Source organism: Ahaetulla prasina, chromosome 3, assembly GCF_028640845.1.
Source record: "Ahaetulla prasina isolate Xishuangbanna chromosome 3, ASM2864084v1, whole genome shotgun sequence".
NCBI classification, from domain to species: Eukaryota; Metazoa; Chordata; class Lepidosauria; order Squamata; family Colubridae; genus Ahaetulla; species Ahaetulla prasina.
Genome location: NC_080541.1, coordinates 199,548,724 through 199,575,354, shown reverse-complemented (window position 1 = coordinate 199,575,354; position 26,631 = coordinate 199,548,724). Strand labels below are relative to the sequence as shown.

Here is a 26,631-nt window from a genome sequence, read left to right as displayed (position 1 = left end):
ATTATCGATCTTCAACCTTCCTTTTGTTTTAGAGAAGGCTATCAAGAAGATAACTGTAATGGAATGTATGGATGACCTTGCGGCAGAGGAGAAGAGATGCTGCTTAGGAAGCAATCAGATGAGGAGGAGCCCCCAGTGGGTTAACAATCAGAGAAAGAAACTTAGGAGGGACCCGCCATAACAAATTAATTAGTTAAAAGTGGCAGTGGGAAGTTTGTATTTTCAGATTTGCAAGATTGATGTCAGTTCTCCCAGGTAAGCTAGATAAGAGATACAAATAGATGAACTAATTCTACTTTATTGTAAGGCTACATTAACAGAATCTTGCAAGGTTGAAAGTACAAACTTCCCATCTCCACTTTTAACTGCTTGATACCACTTGTGTTCTTGGTTCTTAGTTTTTTCTAATCCTTGTTAATTTTAATCTTTTTATATCTATTATTTTAATGCATTGTAAGCGGCCCAGTCACTTTGTACAGTGAGATGGGCATCATATAAATATAATAAATAAAAAATAAAAGATACAATCCAACATGAGAAAATTTATCAAGTTTTTCCTACTCTGAATTATCGGAATGCTTTCATTCCAGAAAAATTTGGGATTAAGAAATGGGCTGCAGATTCATAACTATTTTAGAGCATCACACTGGACTAAGGGTGTGTCAAGAATATTGGTATTTCTAAATTCACCAGCGAAGGACGTGTTATTCAAGTGCTGTCTTCTTCACATTTCAGCAATTTGTTACTGACCGATTTCCCCTTCACTCAAGAATATAATAGAAGCTCAACATGAAATCATAGATATGTGGAAAGCCAGCTTCTTCTATAGCTAAAAGGGTAAGCAATTGTTGCACTAACATACAGTACTTACTATGTCTCTTTTTCCTATCCAATATGCCTAACACAGACTCAGGCTGCATAATTTGTCAGCATTCCAGAGAAGTATCAAAGAAAAACGAATACTTTAGGTCATTTTAAAATGTGATTCTTGAGAAATCCAGTTAGAAGTATAGTACTTCTACTGGTGTAATTATAACACAGGGGAAAAACAAACATTAAATCCTCTTGGGTATGTTTGGTAGGAGGAAGGAAAAATTTCCTCTGTGAGTTTTAAGAATATTAGTCATACTAGGGAAAAAAGCTGAGAGTTTTCACAAGTTTGATGAAAATGCCTCACCACCTTTGGTTTAGGCTCCTAAGGTATCTTTCAAATGAATTCAAAAGATAATTTAGTAACATAGCAGCAACTGTCATTAATGTACGTTGCTCTCTATTATAGATACTGAACTCTGAAGGACAGAAAAGTGATGGTATGGTTTTCCCCCCCCAAATATACATAAATAGTCAGAAAAAGCAAGTGTCCATTCTTTCAGGCTACATTAGAAGCACAGAGATATCAGTGCATGGAATATAAGGCAAAAACTAGCTCTATTTTATTTTCCTGTGAATTTAAATATAAACATTTCAGAAGAAATAAAGCAACAGGACTTAAAATATCCTCTTCTATCTCTCCTTAGAATCCTGCAAGGCCAGAAACAAGAGACCCAGTACACTGAAAATCTGTGTTAAAGGCAGAATTTTAACAAAAAGGTAGAACTGGACTGAGAACAAAACTCTTGTGACAGACTTGCAAATTCAGTTTCAGATACCACTTTGTTATCATTCAATACTCTTACCTATCTTTACATCAACCTCTACCCATTGTTTTATTTATAGACCATCCAATTCCTAAAAAAACTCCAGGTGGCTTACAAATAAAAAAGCAACATATAAAAGAACTGCTAGAAAAACAAATGCCAAATCAAACCTAATCAGAGCTCAGTAATTAACCTGCCTTCAAGACCTAGAAGAACAATGTTAATGTAAAGTTTAAAAATATTGTTTAATATCTCAAGAGTAATAAACAAAATTACATGCATTAAAACACATTCATTTTGATCTTTGGTTGAAAATGTATTGTGTGTTTATAAGAACATTGTATCCAGCTTTTACTTCCAATAACAATACTGAAAACATCTACAGATTAAGAACAGGTCAAAAATTTTGCCTATGAACTACAAGAGGATTCAGGTAGCTTGCCTATGAAGCAGCTGTAACTTTCAGATTCCCCTTAAGCAACGGAAGGAGAAAGGATGTATAGACCCTAAATAGAGATTCTCATATCTCAAAAGTGGGAAGTAATTAAGTGTATAGGGCAAACAATGCCCTCCTGGATTCAGTATCTTCATAAGGATTCATCTAGAAGACCACAATATTGTTCATATACCTCATACAAGGTCTGGCAATACAAACATTTCCGGAAAAGCAACTTACTCCCTTTCAGTTAACATAGAATGCCTCTGCATATAAGCGACTACAATACAAGCTTCTCTTTTTAGTAAATTAATGAATTTAATAGCTGTCATTCATATCCTACTTGCAGAAGCAGAATGAGCAAACAAATAGGTAGACTAAGTCACTGAAAAATCAACTGGAAAAGGCTTTGATTAGCATATTGGTATATATCTGTCATGGCTCTAAAATATTTGCTAGGGCCTACACACAGAAAGCACAACCCACACTTTAAAACTCCTTTTTAGCATATAAAGAGACAGCAATTGAATGACAATTCTTCAAGGCAAATGAGAATTTATTAAAAATAATAACCATCTTGGTGATACCTTTTTGTCAGTCTAAATGTCACCTATAGATTAAACCAAGTATAGTTTGAAAAAAACCCTGGCAATTTAATTATTAACAAAATATTTGTTCACTGGATTTGTTGCCCATCTTATAGCAAACAACTCTGGGCAGTTTCCAGCACTAAAACATTAAAATCTGAACACATAAATATCTTTTTTAAAAAAAATAGAATTCCTAGTCAAGGTAAAATATACTGTATTTTTCGGACTATGAGACACACTTCTCCCCGCCCAAAAAAGTGGGTGGAAATGTCTTGTGTGTTTTATAGAGCGAATATTGTGGTGGGGGGAGGGGGTTGGTGTGGCGCCGATCAGCTGTTCTAGGTGGCGGGGATCCCTGCCGCTGCCGCCTATTGCGGCTGCCTGTTCGCCGCCGATTGTGCTGATCAGTTGCGAACAGGCCGTGGTGGCGGCAAATGGGTGGCAGTGAATGGGCGGGGGCAGTGGCCCATTTTTTCCCCCTTGTTTTTCCTCCTCTAAAGATAATGTGTGTCTTATAGTCTGAGAAATGCAGTAGTTAAAAGATGGGGAGGTTAGGAACAGGTTGCCAGAGGGAGGGGGAGAGGTGGGATTGCCTCTTAATTCAACAACCACCTCTAATGAGATTGGGAGTGGGGGCTTTAGAGTGCAGCAAGAGTACACTATTGTAATGAAGCCATAACAGTAAGTAATGATTAAAAACAGCTAAAAAAATTACTAAACTGCTTATAGTTTCAGAAGTAGCAATGTGAAGTAGCAATGAAGCTACAATAAAAAGGATTTAATGAAGTAAATGGAAAGTAAACAAAATACAAAAGACATTCAACTATTTCTTTCCACCCTGCCCACAGTAACTTGATATATAAATTAATTTAACAATAGTAATAGAATAACAATAGCATTTAGGCTTATATACCATCTTATAATGCTTTATAGCACTCTCTGGCTGGTTTACAATATAGAAGCATTATTTTGCATACTGCCCCCAACAATCTGGGTCCTCATTTTACCAACCTCAGAAGGATGAGTCAACCTTGAGCCCCATCAGGATCGAATTCCAGGCTGTGGGCAGAGTTTGCTTGCAATACTGCACTTTAACCACTGTGCCACCAATTTAGTAGGCTGAAGTATATATGAGCATCATGGAACTTAGAATCCTGGTACCCATGTTTTCTTCTGAAGTGTACCTATTTAAGCCCCAAAACAACACAACCTATAATGCAATTTTGGCCCCTTTCCTATTATAAAATCCAGATAAATACTGATCAGTTGCAAACAAAACCATTACCATTTCTGCCCATGAAAACTCATAGCTTTAGGATACTAAACAGCTGTTAATTCTGCTCTTCTACAAAGCACCAGTTTTTATAACTTACCATCATAGTAGAATTTGACATTTTCAGGCAACGGTTCATATGGGGGAGCAAACACAGGACCCTTGTGCTCCAAGAATTTCCATTTAATACCTTCAGGATAGCGTTCTTCTTCCCACCTTTAAAACAGAGGGAAGAGATGAAATAAGTAAGGCTAGTATCCATCCAGCTACTGCACATAAATCCAGAATGTACAAAGCATGATCACGGCATTCTATCTGAATATCTAAATTGGTCAATTCAATCAGTCTTTCATTGTTCTCTTGTGTCGAAAAACGTATCTTTTTATTTATAATAATGTTCTTCACTTAATTTCTTGATTTGCCTTTATGTCACATCTTTATCATATTTTTCGGAGTATAAGACGCAGCTTAGTTTTTGGGGAGGAAATAATAAAAAAAATCTGCCTACCAGATATTCATCTGGCTAGCATCCTTAGTCTGATCAGCTTCAGCACATTAGTTTGCTGGTTTTGAGCATGTGTTACTTGGGGACAAAAAACATCTTCTAAAGCACAACTGATCTTTGGAGAGACAAGCAATGAGAAAAGCAGGCAAAGCACAGGGGACTGCTTCACTCGCTAGCGCCTTGTTAGGGCTGAAAAAAAGCTTTGAAAAAAGCTACATTCAGAGTATAAGACACACCCAAATTTTCAGCTTCTTTTGGGGGGGAAAAGTGCATCTGTCTTATACTCTGAAAAATACAGTAATTTTTTTTCTGTACAAATGTTTAAATTACTTATAATCAAGATATTTTATAAAATAAGAATTTCAAAGATAATAGGCAATAAATCATTGACCACTACTATATAAAAGTACAAAACAAGTAAATGAGGATAATAGAACAAAGCTGAATTCATTCTTGCTAATACTCCTAAATACATAAAATAACACTTAAAACTTACAAACTTATTAGTAACATATAATTCATATTAATATAAAATCCCATATTAATATATATTTACTATATTTCTGCATTAAAATGTAGAATCTCAGGAAACATCCGATGAATTAACCCCAAATTACCATTTTTGAAAAGCATATAAAATGGGTAACGGGTTACATACTTTGATGCCTCACCAAGGAATTTCAAGACCAAGTTTCTGAATTTATATGCCAAGAATGAAACTGAAAATCAGTTTTAGATCACATTAGAACATGTATAAAAGTAATGCACTTAATTTTTTAAAATTGCCCCATCAGAATTCCATTAATAAACATTAATTTATCTAGTACAGTATCTATCCAACAGGATCACAGTATAATTTCAGAATATCTTATATATGTGAATGCCTTCACCTAGGCTATAGGAAGCTCTAAATGTTGCACAAGTGTATATTCAGATGCCCATTGTCTCATGGTTTATTACAACAGATTTCAAAGATCATTTAAAAAGTTAATAATAGCAATATGTTAGCAAAACATGAGGCAGAGAAATTCATCTTGGGGTTGTTGATTTTGCCCACTGAAATAAGTAGTATGTAAAGGTCTTTATTTTGGCCGGATCATGGTGTGCAAGCCAGGAGATGCATTTCTTTAAAATCCTTTTATTTGGGGCTGTTGGAGCAAGCAGCATTATTGACATCAGTGAAGTAGGTGTGACTAGAAAGTCTCAGGTGTTTTTGATTTGGTGAGAGGTTCATTTTTCATTGGGTGTGATGCAAGAAAGAACATTTTTACCCTCTTGTCTTCTCATCTCTCTCCCCTGCCCATAAAAAAGATATAAAATATTCTGTCATTTCTCAGTTGTTTGCCACTGGAATTTGGTGACATATTTTAGAGGCACTGGGCATTTTGCTTGCAAAAAGCACACTATGTGAAACAACCCTAAGTGTGTTGATATAACTAGGAAAGCCCAGACTAACAAATGCACCAGAAACAAACATTCTGCATTAAAATTAGCTACTGCAGAGCACACTAGCAGGCAGGAAATACGAACAATTGCAGCACTGATCATAATGCCTGTATTTCAGTAAAGAATAGCAATTATGATACAGGATAGGATAATGGTCACAAAACTCAAGAAAAAAGCCACAGCTCTAGAAAGAAACAAAGATACTACTTAGATTATTTCTCATCTACAAATGTATATATCCCAAGCATCCATTAAACACAATGGCATTCAAAACTACTAAACATTAGCTTCAGACAGAAGCAAAAATAACTACTACAAAACACACACAAGACCGCATCTCAAAAAGCAGCAATAAAATGGAACAGACCGTTAACAAAGCAACAGAGACTGCTTACCTTATTAGTCCATAGTAAGGGTCCGTTCCATTTTATTCCATGGAATCAGAACCAGGGGTGAAATGCTAACAGTTCACACCAGTTCGGGTGAACCGGTAGTGATAAAAACTACCGGTTCATCCAAACCGGTATATCCGATGATCAGCTGTGCCACGCGATCGTGTCACATAGCTGTTCTCCCCTCCTTACCTTGTTAAGCCTCCTTTTTCCGTGCAAAGGGCGTGTTTAGTGCACACTGTGCATGTCTGTGCAGCGTGTATTTATCACGCACTGCTCATGCATACATGTACTGTGCATGCGGGGAAAGCAAACTGGTGGCAATCAGCGGAAGATTTCACCACTGATCACAACCAATCATGACTGATCAGGTTCTTTATATCCCCCTCCATCTTTATAACTAAATCTTAACATTCTAGGCATACCAATACTAGGCATAATCTAGCTCCCAGAACTGAAAATGGCAGCATATATTTAAAGTTCAGCAGGTTATACGACAATGTGTATGGTGAGTGTGAATGAAGAACTACGAGGTATGTGAATATAATGCCAATACATTATTCCTGAGTTGCTATTATTTTTGAAATAAAAAAAAACTCTTCATGAAAATTAAACCGATAATCCGCTCATTGGGGAATTTTATTTCTAAACACTCAGAGCTGGTTAGCTGAAACAACTAAAAAACAAAAACTGAAGTTATTTTGTAACAGGAAATAAAAATGAAAAAGAACAAATACACATCAAAGTATTCAGTATATAAAAATGGGTGGTATGCAAATTTAGTTTTTCATCCTTAATTTAATCAGATGATAAATAAACTAAATATTCCTAACCAACTAATGCTCTTAGTTTCTAATAGTTCAGTTATAGTTAGGGATGAGGCTGGTTGTATTGTTTTAAAGGCCAACATTCTGTAAATCAAAAATAAAAGGGATTTCATAAAATAAAGGGGAATAACAAACTGATTTCATCTCACTGAGACAGCTTCTAGTTCCCCAAACTTCATAACCAGGATTGAGGCTAATAACAGGCTCTTTAGAGAAGGCCATTAATGAGCACATAGCCTTAAACATGAAAGACAAGTCCTATGAAAGGAAGAGAGAGGATGAAAGGGAAGTGGAATAGCTTTGCACCTTCAAGATAGGAGGAGGGAGAAAATGACAATTTTGTAAGTTTTCAAGATAGTGCTCTGGACCTCAAAAACTCACTGTACATATTAGGACAAACAAGAGCAGTGTTTATAAAGTCAGGCTGTAGTCACTTGAATCCTAGGCCCAGCCACCTGGCCAATAATGCTCTCCCACGTTCCTGAGAGAGTTCCCCGAACATGCGATGGTATATTTATTTGGTTACTTTATACTGGTAAAGATACCTAGGAGTAACATAAATGCAGTTAAACTGGGCTTTGACAATGTTATTTGAAACAAAGGTAATTTGCAAGGATAGAAATGTAAGCAAAATGGTATAAAAGAAAGTTAGCTATATTTCCTTTCCTTTTTCTAGTCTGTATGTTTTGTTGGTTTATTATTTCTTACTTCTTTTTCTATGCTGTACATATTGATCAATATGAAAGAAATTTACATGATGGACATGTGTATACATGTAGGTGTTACCATTTCCATTTTTGTTCCTCTTCTTTTTTTGTTTTTTTCTTTTTCATTTCTCCTTCTGGGGGCTTCTTATCTTTGCTCTTTATTTTCTTCGGTTTAATCTCCTAAAAAAAGATAAATGAAAACGTACCATAGTAACACAAGATTCTTTTACATTTCAAAAATTAGTGCAAAATGAGATCCATCTGAAATATTCTTAATAGAAAAGGAAGTTTAGCATGCAAGTATTTCAGCTATTTTATACACTGGGACTTTGAGAAAGTTTCATCAAAATTAATATGTCAAGATTATTATGAATAATTATTTTTAAGTGGATATAATAGATCTGAGCAACATTATCAATACTGCTCAAATTTAATTTGATTTTCTATAAGCCCTATATGCTATATATATAAATAAAAGAGATAGTTACAAAGTAAATATGCTATATTCATATTGCATCATCTACAAATTTAATTACCTCCATAGTTCAGGCTAAATTTAGGGTTCTTACTATATTGGCCAACATTTAAATCTATGCTGGGATTAACACTGATCTGCTGTCATAAATTGTTGGCAGTCCATACAATAAAATAAAATGTAAAAAATACCTCTTCATCTTCCTGTTTTCGTTTTTTTGATTTTTTTACATCTTCAGTTTTAATCTTCTTAGGTTTGTAGTCAATACTGAAATTGCAAAATAATTTCAAATAATTCATTTCTTTTTAGCCCCATCAGTTCTATTTGAATATTAGTGCTTGAAAAAATTACCCTGCCTCCATTTCAAAAGGTTACTTTTTTGTCTCTCTGTCCGTCCAATCATCCATCTATCTTCCTTCAATTTGTATGGCTGTCCATCTCAGCAAACAGCTCTGAGAAGTAAACATTCTTAAAATAAGGTTGTCATTAAACTGTTGGTTTAATAATTGGTTGTTTTAGATGCCTTTTTCAAGACTATAGAAATTATCCCAGCATCTGACAATAAATATGAAGTATCTATCTATGCTATATCTGTGAAACAGCATACATTTCATGCTTTAGTGCTTGATTCAGATTACTGCCTCTCACTGCTCTTTATATTGGTCAACTTTGTTCTAGAGAACCTCTGCAAAATATGATAATGCAACAACTGGGAAAGTCTCTGATATATTCCAAATTGTAGACCAGATATAAATTTGTGTTCTGATCTTATCAAAAGAGATATAGCTAATTAGCTTAGTGATCAAGATTCAGAATTGGTAAGACAGCTGAATTTAACACTCACTCATCATCCTCTCGAGGTCTCTTGTAATCTTCTTTATAATAGCCATCATCATCTATTTCTTCCTTTATACGTGGTGGGCTATATGTGGAAGGAACACATGTTTACAAAAAATAATCATTAAAACTTCATCTGGAAGCTGACCTTGCTCACTAATTTTACCTGCAACAAGAACTGACTCATTATCGTTGCATTTCTATCTACTCTGGAATGAAGCCCTTCCAATATTCAATGTTAAAATGGAAACATAAATTCCTGCAAGAATTTCATGACAAAAAACAAGAGAATAAATCCCCTCAACAATAAAAAAATAAGCCTCCGAGCATAAGCAAAAGGTAAACATTACCCTGTCAGTTGTGTCCGACTCTAGGGCATGGTTGCTTATCTGTTTCTTGGCTGAGAAAGCCAGTGTTGTCTGAAGACAATTTGCGTGGTCATGTGACCAGCATGGCTATACACCAGCAGTTCTCAACCTGTGGGTCGGGACTCCATTTGGGGTTGAATGACAATTTACCAGGGGTCGCCTAAGACCATTGGAAATATGGGAAGTATACTTGCGAGTCGAAGAATCGCGCTCCAATGGTTGACTTCACAAGCCAGCTGCAGGCTCTTCAAATCACTAGCTGAATTCGGCTTCAGGCGCGATGAATTAAAAAAGAGAGAAATCTTTGCTCTGATGTCTTCCTCTCAAGCCAGCTGCAATCACTCCCAATCGCTAGCCTAATCTGGCTTCAGGCGCGATAAATTTAATAGGGGAGGAGTCTCCGCTTTAATGCCTCCATCCTCAAGGCAATCACAAGCAATTCAGATCGCTAGCCAATACGGCTTCAGACGCGATAAATTCAAAACGAAAATAATTTTATGGTTGGGGTCGCCACATCATGGGGAATTGTATTAAAGGGGTCACAGCACTATAAAGGTTGAGAACCACTGCTATACACCAAAAGCGCACAGAATGCTATTACTTTCTCACTGAAATGCTATGTATTAATCCACTTGCATTTGCATGTTTTCAAACTGCTAGGTGTGGGCAGGAGCTGGGGCAAGTAATGGAAAATAACTCTGTCACACAGAGCTCAGGTAATCTGATACACTGTTTCAATATTTTTTAGAACAAGTCGTTTCATTGGTTCTTTGCTATCTTTCAGCTTTCTCATGCCGATTCAGAATAGGCTATATCCAATTTAGCATACTAGTAGGGGTGTGCCTGTTACCCAATGTGAAACACTGTGCTAATTTGCAGATAATATAGAGCAAAATTTCTTGTTGAAACTAATTTTATTCTTTTCAGACAAGAGCAAAAATTTAGAAAGCATGTTCATGTAAAGTTATTATTTGCCTACCTGGAGAAGCCATTTTCTTTTTCTTTCTTTATTTTCATTTCACCAGAAGACAATTTACTCTAAAAGACGTAAGTGAGAACTAGGTCATTATGCTTTCAAAAAATGACATCAGATTTCCCCCCCCATGGGACTGACAAAAGACCTTGCACCAGAAGCTTTTGTATCTTTATATGCTGAGAAACTTCGATCTGTGAGACTAATCCCAAACATTGCACTTTTTCTATTTCCAATGGCACTTATTTTAATAAACTTAAGGCATTCAAATACAATTAAATGCTTGTTTTTATTTTTAAATGTCTTAGGTTTGTGACAATAAAACACATGTTTTTACAATGTTTTAAGCTTACTTAAGATTTGGGAGAAAGTAGTGGATGACAATGTAATTGGTGAGACAAAAATTAAATTTTTCAGACAAAAATATTCTCTTGAACTACATATGCAGCACTTGGAATTTGACAACTAGATAATACATTTGGATTCTCCATGGCCTTACTATGGCCAAACGGCAAATATTGCAGTATTGGAAAGGTAAATGTTTGGTCCCTTTCACTTAATGGATTGAATATCTACCGTGTTTCCCCGAAAATAAGACAAGGTATTATTTTCTTTTGACCCCCGAAATAAGCACTTGACCTTATTTTTGGGGAGGTCTTATTATTTTTGAGGTGCAGGAGACGAGGAGTGTGGTCACCTCATGGCTGATGTTGACACAGCCACTTGTCAGCTGTTTGCCCGAGGCCATGCACGCGCTTCCAGCCATGCTTCCCAGGACTCTGCACCATGCCGTTGGCCATGCCATGCCGCTGCAACCGGATGTTCTTCGCTAATGGCTTTTGCGGCAGCCATTAGTATGACATAAGGGGCACAGTGGCTAGGGTTGCAGGAGTATCCGTTAGGTAAGGGTGTGTGGGGTGCATGGGGCATGTTCCCCTCTCCCTTCCCCCCCTCCGGCCTCACCTCCTCACCTCGTGTTGTTTGTGCGGCAAGCAACTAGAGGAAGTGGCGGGGACCAGCTGCACATGCGGTTAAATATTTTCAGGGAGGGCTTATTTTAGCGCAGGCGCTCAAAAACCTGATTGGGCTATTATCCAGGGAGATTTTATTTTTGGGGAAACAGAATAGTTGCACTTGTCAATTATGAGCAGATCGCCTATTGACATACTTTGTATGGAGAAATGTAATTTCTCCATACAAAGTATGGAGTATTTTGTATGAAGTGTTTATTCATACAAAATGCAGCAGGTAAAATACGCATGATAATTACATGATTGTATGAAAAATACAGATGTACTTGAATAATCACATTAGATAAGTAGAAATAGAATTGTAAGCATTTAAAGTTAAAATTATTTTTTTCTTTGTTCCATTTTTTCACCTTTTTAAAAGGTAAGTATTTCTATGTATTTTTTCTTTTGACAATGTATTTTTATCATAATTATCTTTATTTTTTCTCTCCCCCACACACTGTTGATATTTTAAACAAACAAGCAAAATATTCAACTTCAATGATGTTGTACAAAATTTTTAATTTCATTTTCTTGTTCTCAGGACCTTAGCTTTTTCTTGGCATCCAGAGCTGCAGATCAGATAACTTAGAACCTGAAAATAGAGAGTAGCTTTATCCCTGACAAAAAGACAATCCAAAGAAGTAATATCCCCATCATAGTACTGTACCTTTTCTTCCTTTCGCTTCTCCTTCTCTCTATCTTTGTGTTTGTCTTTGTGTTTGTCATGTTTTTCTGAACTACCATCTTTATGTTTGTTTTTCTCTTTCTCTTTGTGTTTCTTCTCTGAAAACTCTTTGTGTTCACTGTAAGATTTAAGAATAGTTTCAGTCAAAGAAGAGGCAACTGAAACATATGACGCATTATCAGTATCCAAATAGAGTTATCAGCATCTAAAGTCAAGCTTTCAAAAATTTATTGCAATGACTGTATTGAGAGAGGAAGGAATACGTTGTCATTAACTTAAACTTTATATTTCTTTTCTAGCAACAGTAAAGCCAGTCTGCTTTAGAGAAATCAATAAAATTCACAAGTAACTGCATTTCTCTGACATAATTGCAAGCGTATGTGTGCTTTGTTTAATGTATCTCAATTCAAATGATCTTCAATACAAGGCTAACTGGAATTCTCAATGGTATAATCCTAGTTCAGCGAGGAGCATGTAAACTTAAAGAAAACAATGCAATTATAACGCTACATACGCGACTCAGTTTCTTTAAATTACTCAATACTTTCTCTTTAAAGAAAAAACGGAGGCACAAACATTTCAGTAACACATCTTTGTTTAATTACTCACCAGGGAAACCCAATAAATGTGTGCAGAGAGAGTAAAGGCACCCCAGTCTTTTCTCCAGAGGAATTCTCTCAGCAACTATTTTACTGAGTCCCCCACCCACCAAATAGAATTTCCCACTAATTTTTAAAATTGCTTAGATGCTACTTAAATCCTGCTGGTTCTTTTAGGATACTTTATACTTCTGCAGCTTTTTATTTTCCATTTTATTTTTTATCTTTCATACATAATTTTAGTAGCAGCAATATATATGCTCAATATATACAAAATTATGCTAATGGAGAAGACAAACTAAGAAAAACCTAGTAAGTTACATCCCAATTCATAGTTAAACTGAGTATGCTTTCCCAGCCATGGAAATATAATGGTTGAATTAAGATCCAGAAAAGGCCAAGTCTAAGCAGTTGGATAGCCTGCCCAAAAGCAAATTTCACAGAACAGAAAAAAAGTATAATGTTCAGCTGTTATCAGTCACTTATATTAATATATTATGACCTCATGGAGAAAGCAGAAACATCATAAGCACAAAGTCAAACTTGTATTTTAAAAAGTTTGCCTCCTTTTGAGTTATTCTCTTTTAAAACTGTGATCAGGGGTGTCAAATTCACACTGTCATGGCAGGACTTCCCCCTCTTTGCTAAGCTGGGCATGGGCAATGCGTGATGCATCCAGCCCGTGGGCCGGGACAGCCCTGGATTAGCCAGACTGCAACAAATATTCAATTACTCACAATCAAAGCAAATTTTGGGGGAAAAAACCCCAAAACTAAAATAGGTGATTTAAAGCATTACCTAAAAACATATTGACTGTGATGAAATACTGTATTATCTTAAGATTTTTATAAATAAACTATATTAAAAACATATTTAACTAGTTTCTATTCTATGAAAGACAAATTTTGCTTCTGTAGTTTTTAACAGAAGTTTTAGTACAGTATTCTGAAATACATGCAAACAATGGAGGGCACAAGTCAGTAAGCTATGTTCCCCCTCTGATTTATGAAAGCACACAGTTTAAATAAAAATGAAAGCTAAAGATTCCCACATTTCTGCTCCAAAAGGCACGTTATGTGTTAATTCATAGGAAGGCAAGTACTCTGAATATTTATTTTTATATATTTATTAATAAAAATCTAACACACATACACACACAGTAATTAATAAATGGACATATAGGTATTTCTTCCTAAAGTATTTATTTTAATTGAGCTTTAGGGATTATGGAAAAAAGATATATATTACTTTAATGCCTTTGCCAAAGATATATTTTCTTTTCAAACTGTGATTTAAAAATGAAAACAAATCAAGAATGCCATGAAGGCTATATGGCTTACCTTTAAGCCTAATTATCATTCAGGCTCTTTCCAACTATATTTTGAAATTTCCTCTTTCATAAGTATAAAACATTGAATGGAAAGGAGGCCAAATCTTACCTACCTGATGCCCTCTAAATATGTTGGGGCTATTATAAAGTTATTGGTTATGATTTCTGGACTATTAGGATTTGTATTGTATATAGGTTGACCTGTCCCAAAGTCTAATTATGTATAATTGATAGAGGAACATGTAAGAGTATGCAATATATAATTAGCAATATACTATATCTTTAGTGGCCCAAATAATCTATACAGTATTGCGTGTTCCTCATCAATCATAATTAGTAATATACTATATCTTTAGTGGCCCAATAATCTAACTGATATCTGTTGGTGTAGTCACATGGTGTTGCACTTAACACTGTAACAGAGTTGCCAGTCCCAATTGCAGTCAGTAAATGAGGATTGACTGTATCTTTGCAAATTCTACACTAAGATTAGAGTCAGAAGTTGTAGAAAAAAGGGTACTATGATGTAACTTTGGCTTAGGACCCGGGTACTTACGAGACCGCCTGCTGTTACCTTATGCCTCCCACCGATCGGTACGCTCTCACAGAGAAGGTCTCCTCAGGTCCGCCAAACAATGTCGGCTGGCGGCCCCCAGGAGTAGGGCCTTCTCTGTGGGAGCAGCGACGCTCTGGAATGAACTTCCCCCTGGCCTACGCCAAGTGCCTGATCTTCGGACCTTTCGCCGTGAGCTAAAAACATACTTATTTATTCAAGCTGGACTGGCATAATGGTTTTTTAACATTTTAATTGGGTTTTATTGTTGTGGGGTTTTAAATTTTTAAAATTTAAAATTTAAATTTTTAAACATTGGCCTTTTTGTAATATGTTTTATTTTAAATTTTGATTTTAATTGTATATATATTGTGTTTTATTTAGGCTGTACACCGCCCTGAGTCCTTCGGGAGAAGGGCGGTATAAAAATTTGATAAATAAATAAATAAATAAAATAACTTGAGAGAGAGATTAAAATATTATATTTATAACCGGTGTGAATATTGAAGTCCCTTCTTTGCATCTTTTTTCTTTTTCTTCAATTTTTTTAATTGTACAGTTTGCCTTCTTTTTCTTTCTTACATTAGTATTATCATTTTTTTAAAAAAAATTTAAAAAATCATATACATAATATGTATTTTTGTAGCCTTAATGTTTCCTATTTCAATATCATTTTATGATGTGACGATCAATTATGCGTAACATTTTAAATGGTCAGCTTTTTTATAGACCTGTATAAATATGTAGCAGTATCACAGGTCTGTCAAGATGACTTACTTCAAGATATATTGTGTTAGTATGAATCATTTAATACTATCATTTCGTGTTTACAGGCTTTCCATTTCATTAGTTACTATGGCAAACAGAACACAGGAACAGGGCTTATTACTACAGAACATGTAATTATTTTACACTTCCCAATGCTATCATTGGATCAAGTATAACTTGCCTACCAACACGGGTCTTTATCAGATTAAATCAACCTGAAACAATCGAGCCCTTTAGAATAATCAGAATGTTAATAAAAGATAAACTAAACTTAGACAAACTGTCCAAATTCATCTCTGTAGTAACAATCAGATTGAAATAATCTAAATTTATTGAAGATTTTGAAAGCTGAGATTTTGCATGCTAAGATCATAAAAGCACTTGACCTTACCTATTACTGTACTTGGATTTTTCTCTGTCTTTATCCTTCTTGTGCTCTTTGTGTCGATGTTCTCGGTCTTTGTGTTTATCTTTATGTTTGTGCGAATCTGTGAACAGAACAGCAAAGAAAGGAATTAAGAAATAAAACAAGGAAATAAAGTATTGTCTAAATTTTTATGATGCTATTAATTATACATTGTCACCCCAGGCTCCTAGACACATACTATCAGTGTTGTCTTGGTGGCTAGAGATTGTAAGGGTCTTCATGGGACAAAAGTACATTTAAACAAAAGCAACACAGAATTGCTATTTGCACATCAGGGTTTTTTCACTGACACCAGATGTGTCTCTCAAGAAGCCCTGTTATAGAGCAGGTTTACAATTTGGAAACCCTTTAGTATTCTTCTCTCTAGAGCAGCCAGAGACTGTGGCTAGTTACGGCCTTTGCCCAACTATGCTATGTAATTTTTGGCCTTACCTGTTCCAGGACATCCTAGTTATAGTAACTGATGTCTTGCAATTGATTTATGTAAATGTGCCTTAAAAGACTAGAAATTAAAACTTGTCCAAAATGCAGCACCTCATGTATTAACTGGGAACGTGTAAGGGTCCTGCACTGGGTCCCAATTCAGTTCTGGGTAAATTACAGCCCTTAATCTATAAAATCAATTATAGCTTGGCACTTAGATATGCTTGTCCAATCTTCAACTGTGGCAAAACTGTCTCTTTCACTCTGGCTATACCTAATAGTGTGTAAGTTGGCATTTTTTTCTTTTGAATAGGGACAAGAGACTGAATTACAAGTCTGTTTCCAGGTCAATTCAAGATGCTGGCTTTGAGTTTTAAAATCTTACATAGCATGGGACCAGTTATCTGAGGAACTGCTTCTCTTCAATTATATCTGCCTGTCCCACTAGAAATAGTAGAGAAAACATGCTATGGGTTTCATAGGCTAGAGAGCTACATTTGCTAGGCTCTAGGTGGCAGGCCTTTTCTGCTTGGCAAAAGTGAAGCTGGCTTCATTTCTTTTGATTTTCCAAAGGACCCTCAAGACATTCAAGGGTCCTTTGGAAAGTCAAAAGTGATGAAGCCAGCTTCACTTGAAGTACTGGGGATTGGAGAATTATTAAGTATCTCTGTTATTATTAACATCCCTTTGACCAATATTTTTAGATTTTAAAAACAATCTCTTTAATGTTTTTAAATAATTATGACTGTCATTGGAATTCACAGCATTTTTCTCTTTTTTGACATTGCAATCACTCTGCCAAACAGATTAAAATAAAATTCTGACTTTCCCAAGAGTACCACACGACCTTAATGAAAACTGAATCTCCCATAATCCTGGGGCTAGGAAACTGTTATTCTCAGAATTATCACTATTATCTTAGCAACAGCTTTCTTATCTATTTTGTATATGCAGACGGGGCGGGTGGGTGGGGGTGGGGTGGGGGTATGAAATCTAGCTATTCTATAACTTTGAGCATTATTCATGCTAGATCCATTTGACTGGTTGATTTTTCCCATGAATTAAAACACTTCAGATGAAACTTGTTTTCGAATCACCACTCAATAAAGTATGGTGAAATAGGGAAGGCTAGATCATTTATGTTTAGGTTGTAGCAGAATAATTTCTAACACATTGTTACTTTAGCCATAAGGAGGCATAACGAAGCACAAGGAAGTACTGGTGTTCAACATGACTTTTTTTTTTACTTCTGTTAATGCAGTAAATTTGTTTTCACTAAGCCATGTTACTTTGTTTGGTTTCCTAAATATACTAGCACCTCCACTCCATTCCCATGTCTGAATTAATAAACTAGGAATGTAATTATATAGTAATCTTCACAGCACAAGATAAAAATCTAGGATTTATTTTTATTATAGCAATTGAGCCATATAAGATTTACAGAGTAAAATGAGGTGGAGATGGGTAGATATGAAAAGAATAAGCAATCATTTATTTTTTATATTTCATACTTAGCTACAGGCTTAGCTAAGATAAGTCTGTAATTAGAAGGCAATTTTATACATTTTCCAAAGAACAAATCCCAGCAAACCATTAGGATTTAACTTTTCAATGAACATGTATAGGATTGTGTTGTTAACCAGAGGACAATGAAATAAATTTATATATTTCAGATGATTAAAGCTAATTTACTATTGTTTGTATAAGAATATTTGCTTTTAAGTTTTTTAAAAAATTAAAATAAACACCTTAAGAATTGAAAAAAACTTTTTTTCTTTACCCAAAACCACTTTTCTGAAAGTTCTTTTTACAAAATGTAGATAAAACATTTTATGTTTAAGTTACGTAATTCAAATGTCCCTGTTGTGATTGGATATGCTAAACAATGCAATCAGAAAGTGTGAAGACACATGACCACATTGCTGAGTGATGGCAATCCCACTGATCCTGGCTGTCACTGCAACTCTGGGACTGTACGAGTCATTTCACGAGGGCCATGACATGGGAAGAGGTGGGAGTCCCAGGCAAGTAGGTTGGCGAAAGCTGCAGGTAGATGGGCAGGTGCCATGGATAGGCACTATGAAAAATAGGCAGGCAGGTGAGTGGTTGCCACAAGCAGGTGATATGGAGCACAGGAGAAGGAGTGCAAGAGCAGGCACTACAGAATCCAGGTGAGTGGGCAGGCGCTTCCTACCAGCTCCCCCATTTCTACTCTGAAAGGTACAATGCCTCCCAACAGGCATAAAGATGCAATTTAAAGTGCTGGTAATCACCTACAACATCCGCTTTGGCACAGGACCAAATTACTGATGGAAAGTTATCTGCCTGTTTTGCACATCCTGACAAGGACACACTTATGAGACCCAGGAGGTATGCCTTCTCTATGGGAACATCTGCCTTTTGGAATGATCTTTTTCCTGGATGTATAATCGGTACCAACCATATAGTCTTTGAGGAACGTGATTAGAATCTGGCTGTTGAAATAAGTCACCAGTTGTAGAAATCTAGTTTTGTTCACCTATAAAACTACATAATATTCTAATGAGCTATGTTATTTTACATTGTTTTTGCTTTTTTGCCACAAAGTCATAGTTTTTAATATAACTACAAAAACAAATTTAATAAAAATAATAAAAATATACCTGTACTAATTTCAATATTGTTTCATAATTGGTGTTTTCCCTTTTGAAAACAATGGAAAAAGTAGTTTTTCCTATTCTGTGAAAATATTTGCACAAAAATAAACTCATTGGATTTTTTTATAGCAACTGAATTTGAAGGAACACAGGAATGCATGAATACATCGTTAAGTATGCAAAAGGGGATGGGATCAAGATCCTATTTATCTTCCACTAGGTTTTACTTAACACAATTTAGCACAGAATTATTTAATCACTTCCTGTGACCACAGAAAAGTTCATTTCTTCAACTTAATTACAGGTGATCACAATTCCCCTTTGAGAATCAATCTGGTGTAGTAGTTAAGACAGGCTAGAAACTGGGAGACAGTAAGTTCTTTCTGCCTTAGGAACAAAATGAATGGGGTGACCTTGGGCCAGTCACCCTCTTAAAATCCTAGGAAGAAGGCAAGGGCAAATCACTTCTGAAATCTTGCCAAGAAAACTGCAGGGACTTGTCCAGATAGTCAGGAGGATTCAACCTTGATTTGAAGGGCTCACAAATGAACACACAATTCCCTTTTAGATTAAAAAAGCCATGGATTTAACTGTGCAAGGAAAGGAAAGATGAGTGGGATCAGTTTTTTCTCTCATGCTGCTAAATACTATTTTAGGAAAAAAGTAGGCATGCTGGCCCCTTTCAGCTACTGTTCCCCATTTAAAATCTCTGGCAGTCTGGATGGGGTAATTGGGAGTCAAAATCTAAAACATCTTGAGAAAATCTTGATTTAGTGTTACACTGAAATGTAGCTACATTTTCTGGGTTTTTTTTTCAACCAATCCTCAAAATCGCATTACAATTATGAAGAAATGTAAATAACAAGTCAGAATTTTATTAATAAAAACTTATCAATTGTCTTACTGAGTGACCAATGCATAATTTTGAGTATGATAGTGACGTATTAATTGTACTGCTAAATTGTTACAAGAAAGACAAATGGGAAATAGCGTAGAAACAAAACGTTCACGTTAGGTCTATGGGTCATAAACAATAATCTATTTAAAAAGGAAGGGGAATTTACTGATATCCCATTTTTAGTTGAGTTCAAAGTATAAGAACCCCCAAATCAGTATAGTGTTTGTGTTAATATAAAAGAAAAAAATTCAGAGATATCTAAAAGTGCAACAAAGGGAGGGGGGGGAGAGTACAGACCCACCAAAAAGCTTCTTATGACCCAATTTCAGATGATAGCTGCACACACACCCCTGCAGACATATGATTGCATTTTGGGTGCTTTGCACTGTCACTTTGACAGCTATCAGTAGTGTCCTATCCTGTGGCTATACGACTCCCAATTTTCTACATATTTTATCAGTTTCTGGCCTTTACTTCTGATTTCTGGTTACTGGGTAAAATTGATTCACTTAATGACCATGGTATTCATGTAAAATCTGTTTATTGCCTCCTTTATTAGTAACAACTGTTGCAGAAATATAAAATAGGCACGAACATATGGTGCCTCAATTTACGACCACAATAATTTATGACTAATTATGGGCTCAGTTATCTAAATCGAGGACTACCAGGATCTCTTTTACAAGAGTTGAAAGTAGAGTTATAAACTTATTCCTACTCTGTAGTTGCAACATGATTCTCTTCTTTCTATAATCTATTCTGTTTAATCATCAAAACCAAAAAGTTATTTTTTTCAATCTCAAAAGAAAAATTTCTGGTATCAATTATATATTAATTCTTAAAATCCTCTGAATCAGTGTATAAGTATTTGAATCCAAAATTTTCTAGTTTTTAAATGTCTACCAAACATGATAAAACATTTCTTGTTCACATTTTCAACATAAATTTGAATTGCCTTTATAAATTCTACACAATTTCTCTGATGACATATACCAGGGGTGTCAAACTCAATTTTATTGAGGGCCAGATCAGCATTGTGGTTGTTCTCTGCGGGCCGGGGTGGGGGCGGTGTGGTCAGAGTGGTCAAAATCAACTGGGTGTGGCCAGGGACCATGGCCCACTTGACATCGCTTACATGGGTTTTTTAATAGGCTGGAAAATCGAACCTATTATAATTTGTTGAAATATGTCTGGGTCGAGTCTCCATTCAGATTGATCAATGGTTTTCTGCTCAACCAGTCCACTTGGAAGTTGGACGTCCCGGATATGTGTCCCGCTCATACGGACCGAAGATGCTTCTCCGCCCAGAGACTTAAGTCTTTTGCCTCACGCATCAGGACTCTGGAGTGGGTGCCTCGCTGCCTCTTGACATGCGCTTTGGCTGTTACATTGTCCATCAGCAGAAGGACATGCTGACTGGACAATTAGGTTCAAAAATGGCAAAGTGCCAGTTGGGCTGCTCTTAGTTCCAGCCAATTGATGTCATTGAGAAGGTCCTGCTGAGACCACCGACCTTGAGTCACTCTGGAGTTTAGGTGGGCACCCAGCTGGCATCTGAGGTCAGTACTGAAGAGGCTGGCGTCTGAGGTCAATACAAGTCTGGAAAGTTCTTGGAAGAAACAGCCTTTCTCCGGCTGATGTCCAGCAGTCCAGGGAATGGACAACCTGCTTGGGAACCCTGACCTTGAACAATAAATTGCTGCACCCTGATCTCTGACTGGGTAAAAGTAGCCATTGTAAGGCACTTGTGTCCAATTGAGCCCAAGGAACTGTAGCCAGTCAGGATATCATTTTCCCTAACAGTTGGGAAAGAAGTAGTAAGGGAACTAGCTCTAAAGATTTGATCTGTCTCACCATCTCCCTTATTCTTGCTCGGCATTCCTGAGACAGGACTACCTGCAATGTCAAGAGAGTTGATCACCGCCCCTAGATGAGTTAGGCTGGTGGATGGTGTCAACTGGCTCTTCTCCCAGTTTACTGAAAACCCGTGATACTATAGGGTTTGGACCATGATCTGAAGGTCCTGTTCTGCCTCCCGCAAGGACGATGACTGAATTAATACGTCAGCCAGGGAACATTGCAGGTGGATGGGCCTCGCCTGTAGATGCGCTGCTATGACATTTAGTAGGTTTGTAAAAGTTTGTGCGGCTGAGGAGAGGCCAAAGGGGAGTGCTCTGTATTGCCAATGGTGACCTGCATATGAGAATTTGAGGAACCTTCTGTGGGACAATCTAATGAGGACATGGATGGGGACACCCTTGAGTTCTATGGATGTTAACTTAAAAGATCTCCCTGTCTGATGCAACCCAGGATAGTATGTGGGGATTGCATTTTGAAGCTTTTGTACTTTATGTGTACACTGAGTTCCTTCACATTCGAAATGGCCCTGTACCCCTCCTGAACTTTTGGGGACCAGAAAGAGGACGAAATAAAGCCCAGACCCTTCTGACCCACTGGCACAGGCTCAATGGCCATGATGTTCAGCAGATACTGAATCTTAGCTTCCATTAGGGCCCTCTTGGTGGCATCTCTGGGAACGGGGCACTGAATGAAGTGGAGGGCTGGAACAACATTGGATGTCAGGGGCTGTGAGGTAAACTTGGCCACATTGAGTGTTGCATCAGCCGAGTACTCGGCTGCTGCTATTAATTTGCTAATATCCTGCTACAACCTTATATCCTCAGAGGCGGCCTTGGCCTCATCTGGTGCAGCCATAGAAGTGATGTTCTGGAAAAGAAGGAAGCGGCTGTAGCCAATCTAATTGCCCAAGTGGCTGCCTGGTGTGGCTTACGGGCAGACTGGTCAGCTTTCCTGTCTTCTGCCTTTAACCCTTCTGCAGTTTCAGAAGGAAGAATGGCTGCTGAAGTCAATGTGGCCAGTGGGGCATCTATGGTCAAGAATCTGTAGGAGCTCCTCTAGCTCCTGCTCGGCTGTGTACGTTCTCTTGTCCATTCCACTAGGGGAAGGAATAGAACCAGGCTGATCCCACTGCCTTTGAATGACATCTACAAAAAACTTGGGCAAGGGAATTACTTCCTCATATTGTGGTTTTTGCCTTAAATAATAATGTCTTAAAACAAGTTAGGCCGAAAAAGCCCAGAACATGTGGGATTGTCTGGAGAAACTCGTTCAAGCCTCTGAAAATTCAAATTCCCCCAATTCTTCCTCTCCTTCCAGTGAAGCCTCGCTTTGTATTGATGGGGGTGGGAAATGACGTTCTCTAAGATAGCCCCTATTTGATTGCAAGTGATAGTGCAGGGTCCCTGAGAGAGAAGGCCCCATTAATCCTCTCTGGAGGAGAGCTACATCAATACCCTGTGGAATGGTCAGTGCTATGGCGTCACACAATTCTACAGACAAACCCTGATCTATATTCTCTTTAGGATGGAGTCCCGCCACTGTAGGCATAAAGTGGCAGATGGCTGTTGCTAGACCCCGTTGCTAAGGCCGAAGTGGACAGGCCTGAAGCAGGATCACCCTCTTCCTCATAGGAGGTAGCCTGACCTGCTTGCAGCTCCATGGTGACATTGGGAGACCAGTTTAATTGGTCATCTATTAGTGAGGTGGCAATTCCATCCCTAAGGGGATGCAAGCCTCACTGTCGCTCCCCGAAATTCCTGGGGCTTTTGCTGCCTCAGCCCGCTTTTGCAAAATGTTTTTCCAGGGCCTTCTGCCTTCTCTTGGGATCTTTATCAGATGCTGAAGAGGTTGCTTTGGAGTGCTTGGCCTTAGATCTAGAAGAAGGCCCTTTAAGTGCTGATCTTGCCTTTTTTGGCTCAGAACATTAGCCATTTGATGTCTGGGGGATGATCCAGAAGAAATACTGCTAATAGAGCTCCTGCGGTCAGCCATTCTATGCTGCAACCGCAATTACAATTAGTGAATCACAGACTGCAGAAAAAACACACACCCTAAAGGGGGTTGTAGTATCACGAAGCAATAAAGCCATGGTACTCACTGCGCAGTCCAGGCCGCAATGTTAGCGCCAAACGGGCAACACGATTTGTAAGCGCAAGGCAATCAACATTTAGCAGCAAGGGCAAAATGGCGCAAAACCTGCAATATGGTCACTAACACCTCCCCACAATAAGCATGAAACCGGCGACACGGTTTACTTGTGCGCTGGTTGCCTTCCTCGCTGCTGACCGAAGCCTCAGTCGGAGATATGTCAGATGCTCCTGTGCTCTCTGCTGAGCTCTCTGACTCTGATGGAGCAGCCTATGCTGGCTTCTGGAGTTTCAGCTGCCACTCGTAAAATGGCGGCTATCGGCACTCCGATCTTCGTGCTGAAGCTGAAGCCCTGCTCCAATGCCTGCTGCAGCCAGCCACACCCCAGACTGAAGCCTCAGTTGTCCAAAGGCATTTCCGACTCTTCCTGTGGCTCGTGGCCCACTGGTGACCAATTTAGCCAACCACGCAGCAATGATGACCGCGGCGGCTCTAACAGCACCGCTCCCAGCATGGAAGGCAATTCCCCCACTTAGTGCTTCAACCACTCACCACACTTTTTTATTATTTTATTAAATATGCCCAATTCCCAAATTATAAGGAATTATTAAAGAACCATCTCAAATTATGTCTCTCTAGGCCGATTGTATTTAAAAAAACTGAAGCTCAGTCGGGAGGAGGCCAAAGAATTTGCAACTCAGTCTCTGGCTAATCAGACAAATTGAACCCAATGCTTGTCATAGGTTCGCCATCATGAGTATAAAGTTTCCTGCCTGAGCAGGAGGTTGGACTAGAAGACCTCCACTTCCAACTCTGTTCTTCTATGTTCTTTATTTTTAAAAAAGTAAATTAGGATCAAGTAATACAAGGGAATTTTTTTAAAAAACAAAAAACAAATTATTTCCCAGCAGTTGAAAAGACAAAATTCTTTAATCATTGGTTAATATATATAAGAAATTATTACATTTCAAAGTAATGCTATCAAGACAGATACTACAAAAGGAATATTAAAGTAAGAGGTTCTTGACATTACTTTGGTCATTAGTCAAATATGAACATGTGGCTCAAGTTTGTTTTTGGCTACAAAAACAAGATACAGCTGTATATAAAGATTTCATAATCTGAATGCTTGCTTAGAATAGCATTGTACATATATTTTAAAATGCACACTGTTGCCAACATTGAGGTTATTGTAGGGGTAAAAAAACCTATCACTGAAGCCTGAGAGTTTACAGATGTAGATGGTTACTGAACCATTCATTCTTCACTCTTGACCTTTGAAGTATATTATGAAGCAGCAGAAAGTAATTTCACTATAGGTTTCTGATAAAAGTCGTTGTATCAGATGTTGTCCCTTTTTGCCTCTTTGCTATTCCTCATTTGTAATCTTACCTTGCCTTTTTCTTCAGTCTTACTTTAACCCAATCACATTTTTGTTAATTTGTTTGTTGCTCTATTACAGAAATATTTCTGTCTGTATCCCATTATACACATTAGATAAATAAAAGGAAAAAGGAAAACTACAAACATTATAAATTTAATATTCTACAAAACAATTGTCTTTGGCTTTTTCCCACGATGTTCACTTGTGGTATAATGATGTAGGATACAGATTATTATTGCTGTACATAGACAGAATAAAAAGTTAAAGCCTCTTTAGAGGGCTTGTCTGAATAAACTAATATATAGGCTGTCATCATCATCATCATCATCTTAGCCGCTGTCTATCCACTGCAGGATGAAGGCTTCTTCCACGTTTCCAACCAATATGGTCCTGAAGTTTCATTTGCCAATTGGGCCTGCAATACTTATCAATATTAATATACTATATTAATAGACAGGTATTAATACTGATACTGATATTGTGTACCTGGAATTTCTTAGAACAAGTGTAATAACCAATATTTAATTTATTAAACACATTTATCAAAAAAATGGGTAAAATTTCAATTCTTGACTTAATGTACATTTCAATGGATAAAAAGTGTTGTTTTATAACATTCAGATTAAAATAAAAATGGGTAGAACAGCCCACAGAAAACTTCATTTGCCCTTAAAATATAGCTTGCCAAAATATTTCAAAAGAACCTTATAATTCCATTGATGTAATTTTTATCAGAACTTTTAACCATTAACAATAACTTTATCTCCAAGAAATTTTTTCCCATTGTAATGGATACAAAGGGCTTGCTTAGATAAGATTGCTAGTCCATTCCACAAGAATCACATCCAGACAGATCAGACATCTCCTTTTGCTATGTGTAAACACAAGACAGATCTTGCTACAGTGAAATGTTATCAGGGAACAGGATGACGCAACTTTAAGATGAAGATATAGTACAACTTAACCAGAATTTGGTATCTTAATTCATTCTTTTAAGACAAATGCTACAGTCAAAACAAGACATATCTGGAATAAAACATTTTGTATGCATAATACACAATAGTGCCTTGACCTTACTGTAATACAAAAAACATTCCTTGTATACATTTTCAAGTAGTTTGGTAAATACTGCAGCCTTTCAGATCTTTTCATGTATTCTGGAATTCATTAGTCAGAATTACGTGTATTCATTCTTAACAAAGAACATTTTAGAAACTAGAAGATTGTAATAATACTGATTCCAAAACCTGGTACAGTGTTTCAGGTTCCCCTTTCCACTCCAAGCATTTAGTGAAAAGAACAGCTCTCAATATAGTAATTTTATAAAATTCTCGTTGACATAATGAGAACATATGCACAAGATTAAGTATACACATCTTCAAGGATGCATTTCAGCACTTAATATAGCTAATATCTGAGTGAACTGCTTTGCCAAGTTATGCTTTCAGTCTGTCAAATCAGTGGAACTGTATGTGCAGTAAACTGGTATTATCACTCATTT

At 37.0% G+C, this 26,631-nt stretch overlaps 1 protein-coding gene across 3 annotated transcripts in view; it reads right to left on the bottom strand.

Annotated features, from left to right (window-relative positions):
* The window catches only part of TOP1 (DNA topoisomerase I), a 56,017-nt gene that overhangs the window by 17,792 nt on the left and 11,594 nt on the right, over positions 1–26,631 (bottom strand). Inside the window, exons 3-9 of one of the 3 annotated variants that reach the window (XM_058175828.1) lie at positions 15,806–15,902; positions 12,147–12,282; positions 10,473–10,531; positions 9,133–9,210; positions 8,480–8,555; positions 7,893–7,993; positions 4,037–4,152 (exon numbers count right to left, since the gene is read on the bottom strand). In XM_058175828.1, the coding sequence (XP_058031811.1) occupies positions 4,037–4,152; positions 7,893–7,993; positions 8,480–8,555; positions 9,133–9,210; positions 10,473–10,531; positions 12,147–12,282; positions 15,806–15,902 (663 nt within the window). The other 2 variants (XM_058175829.1, XM_058175830.1) reach the window with 2 other exon arrangements.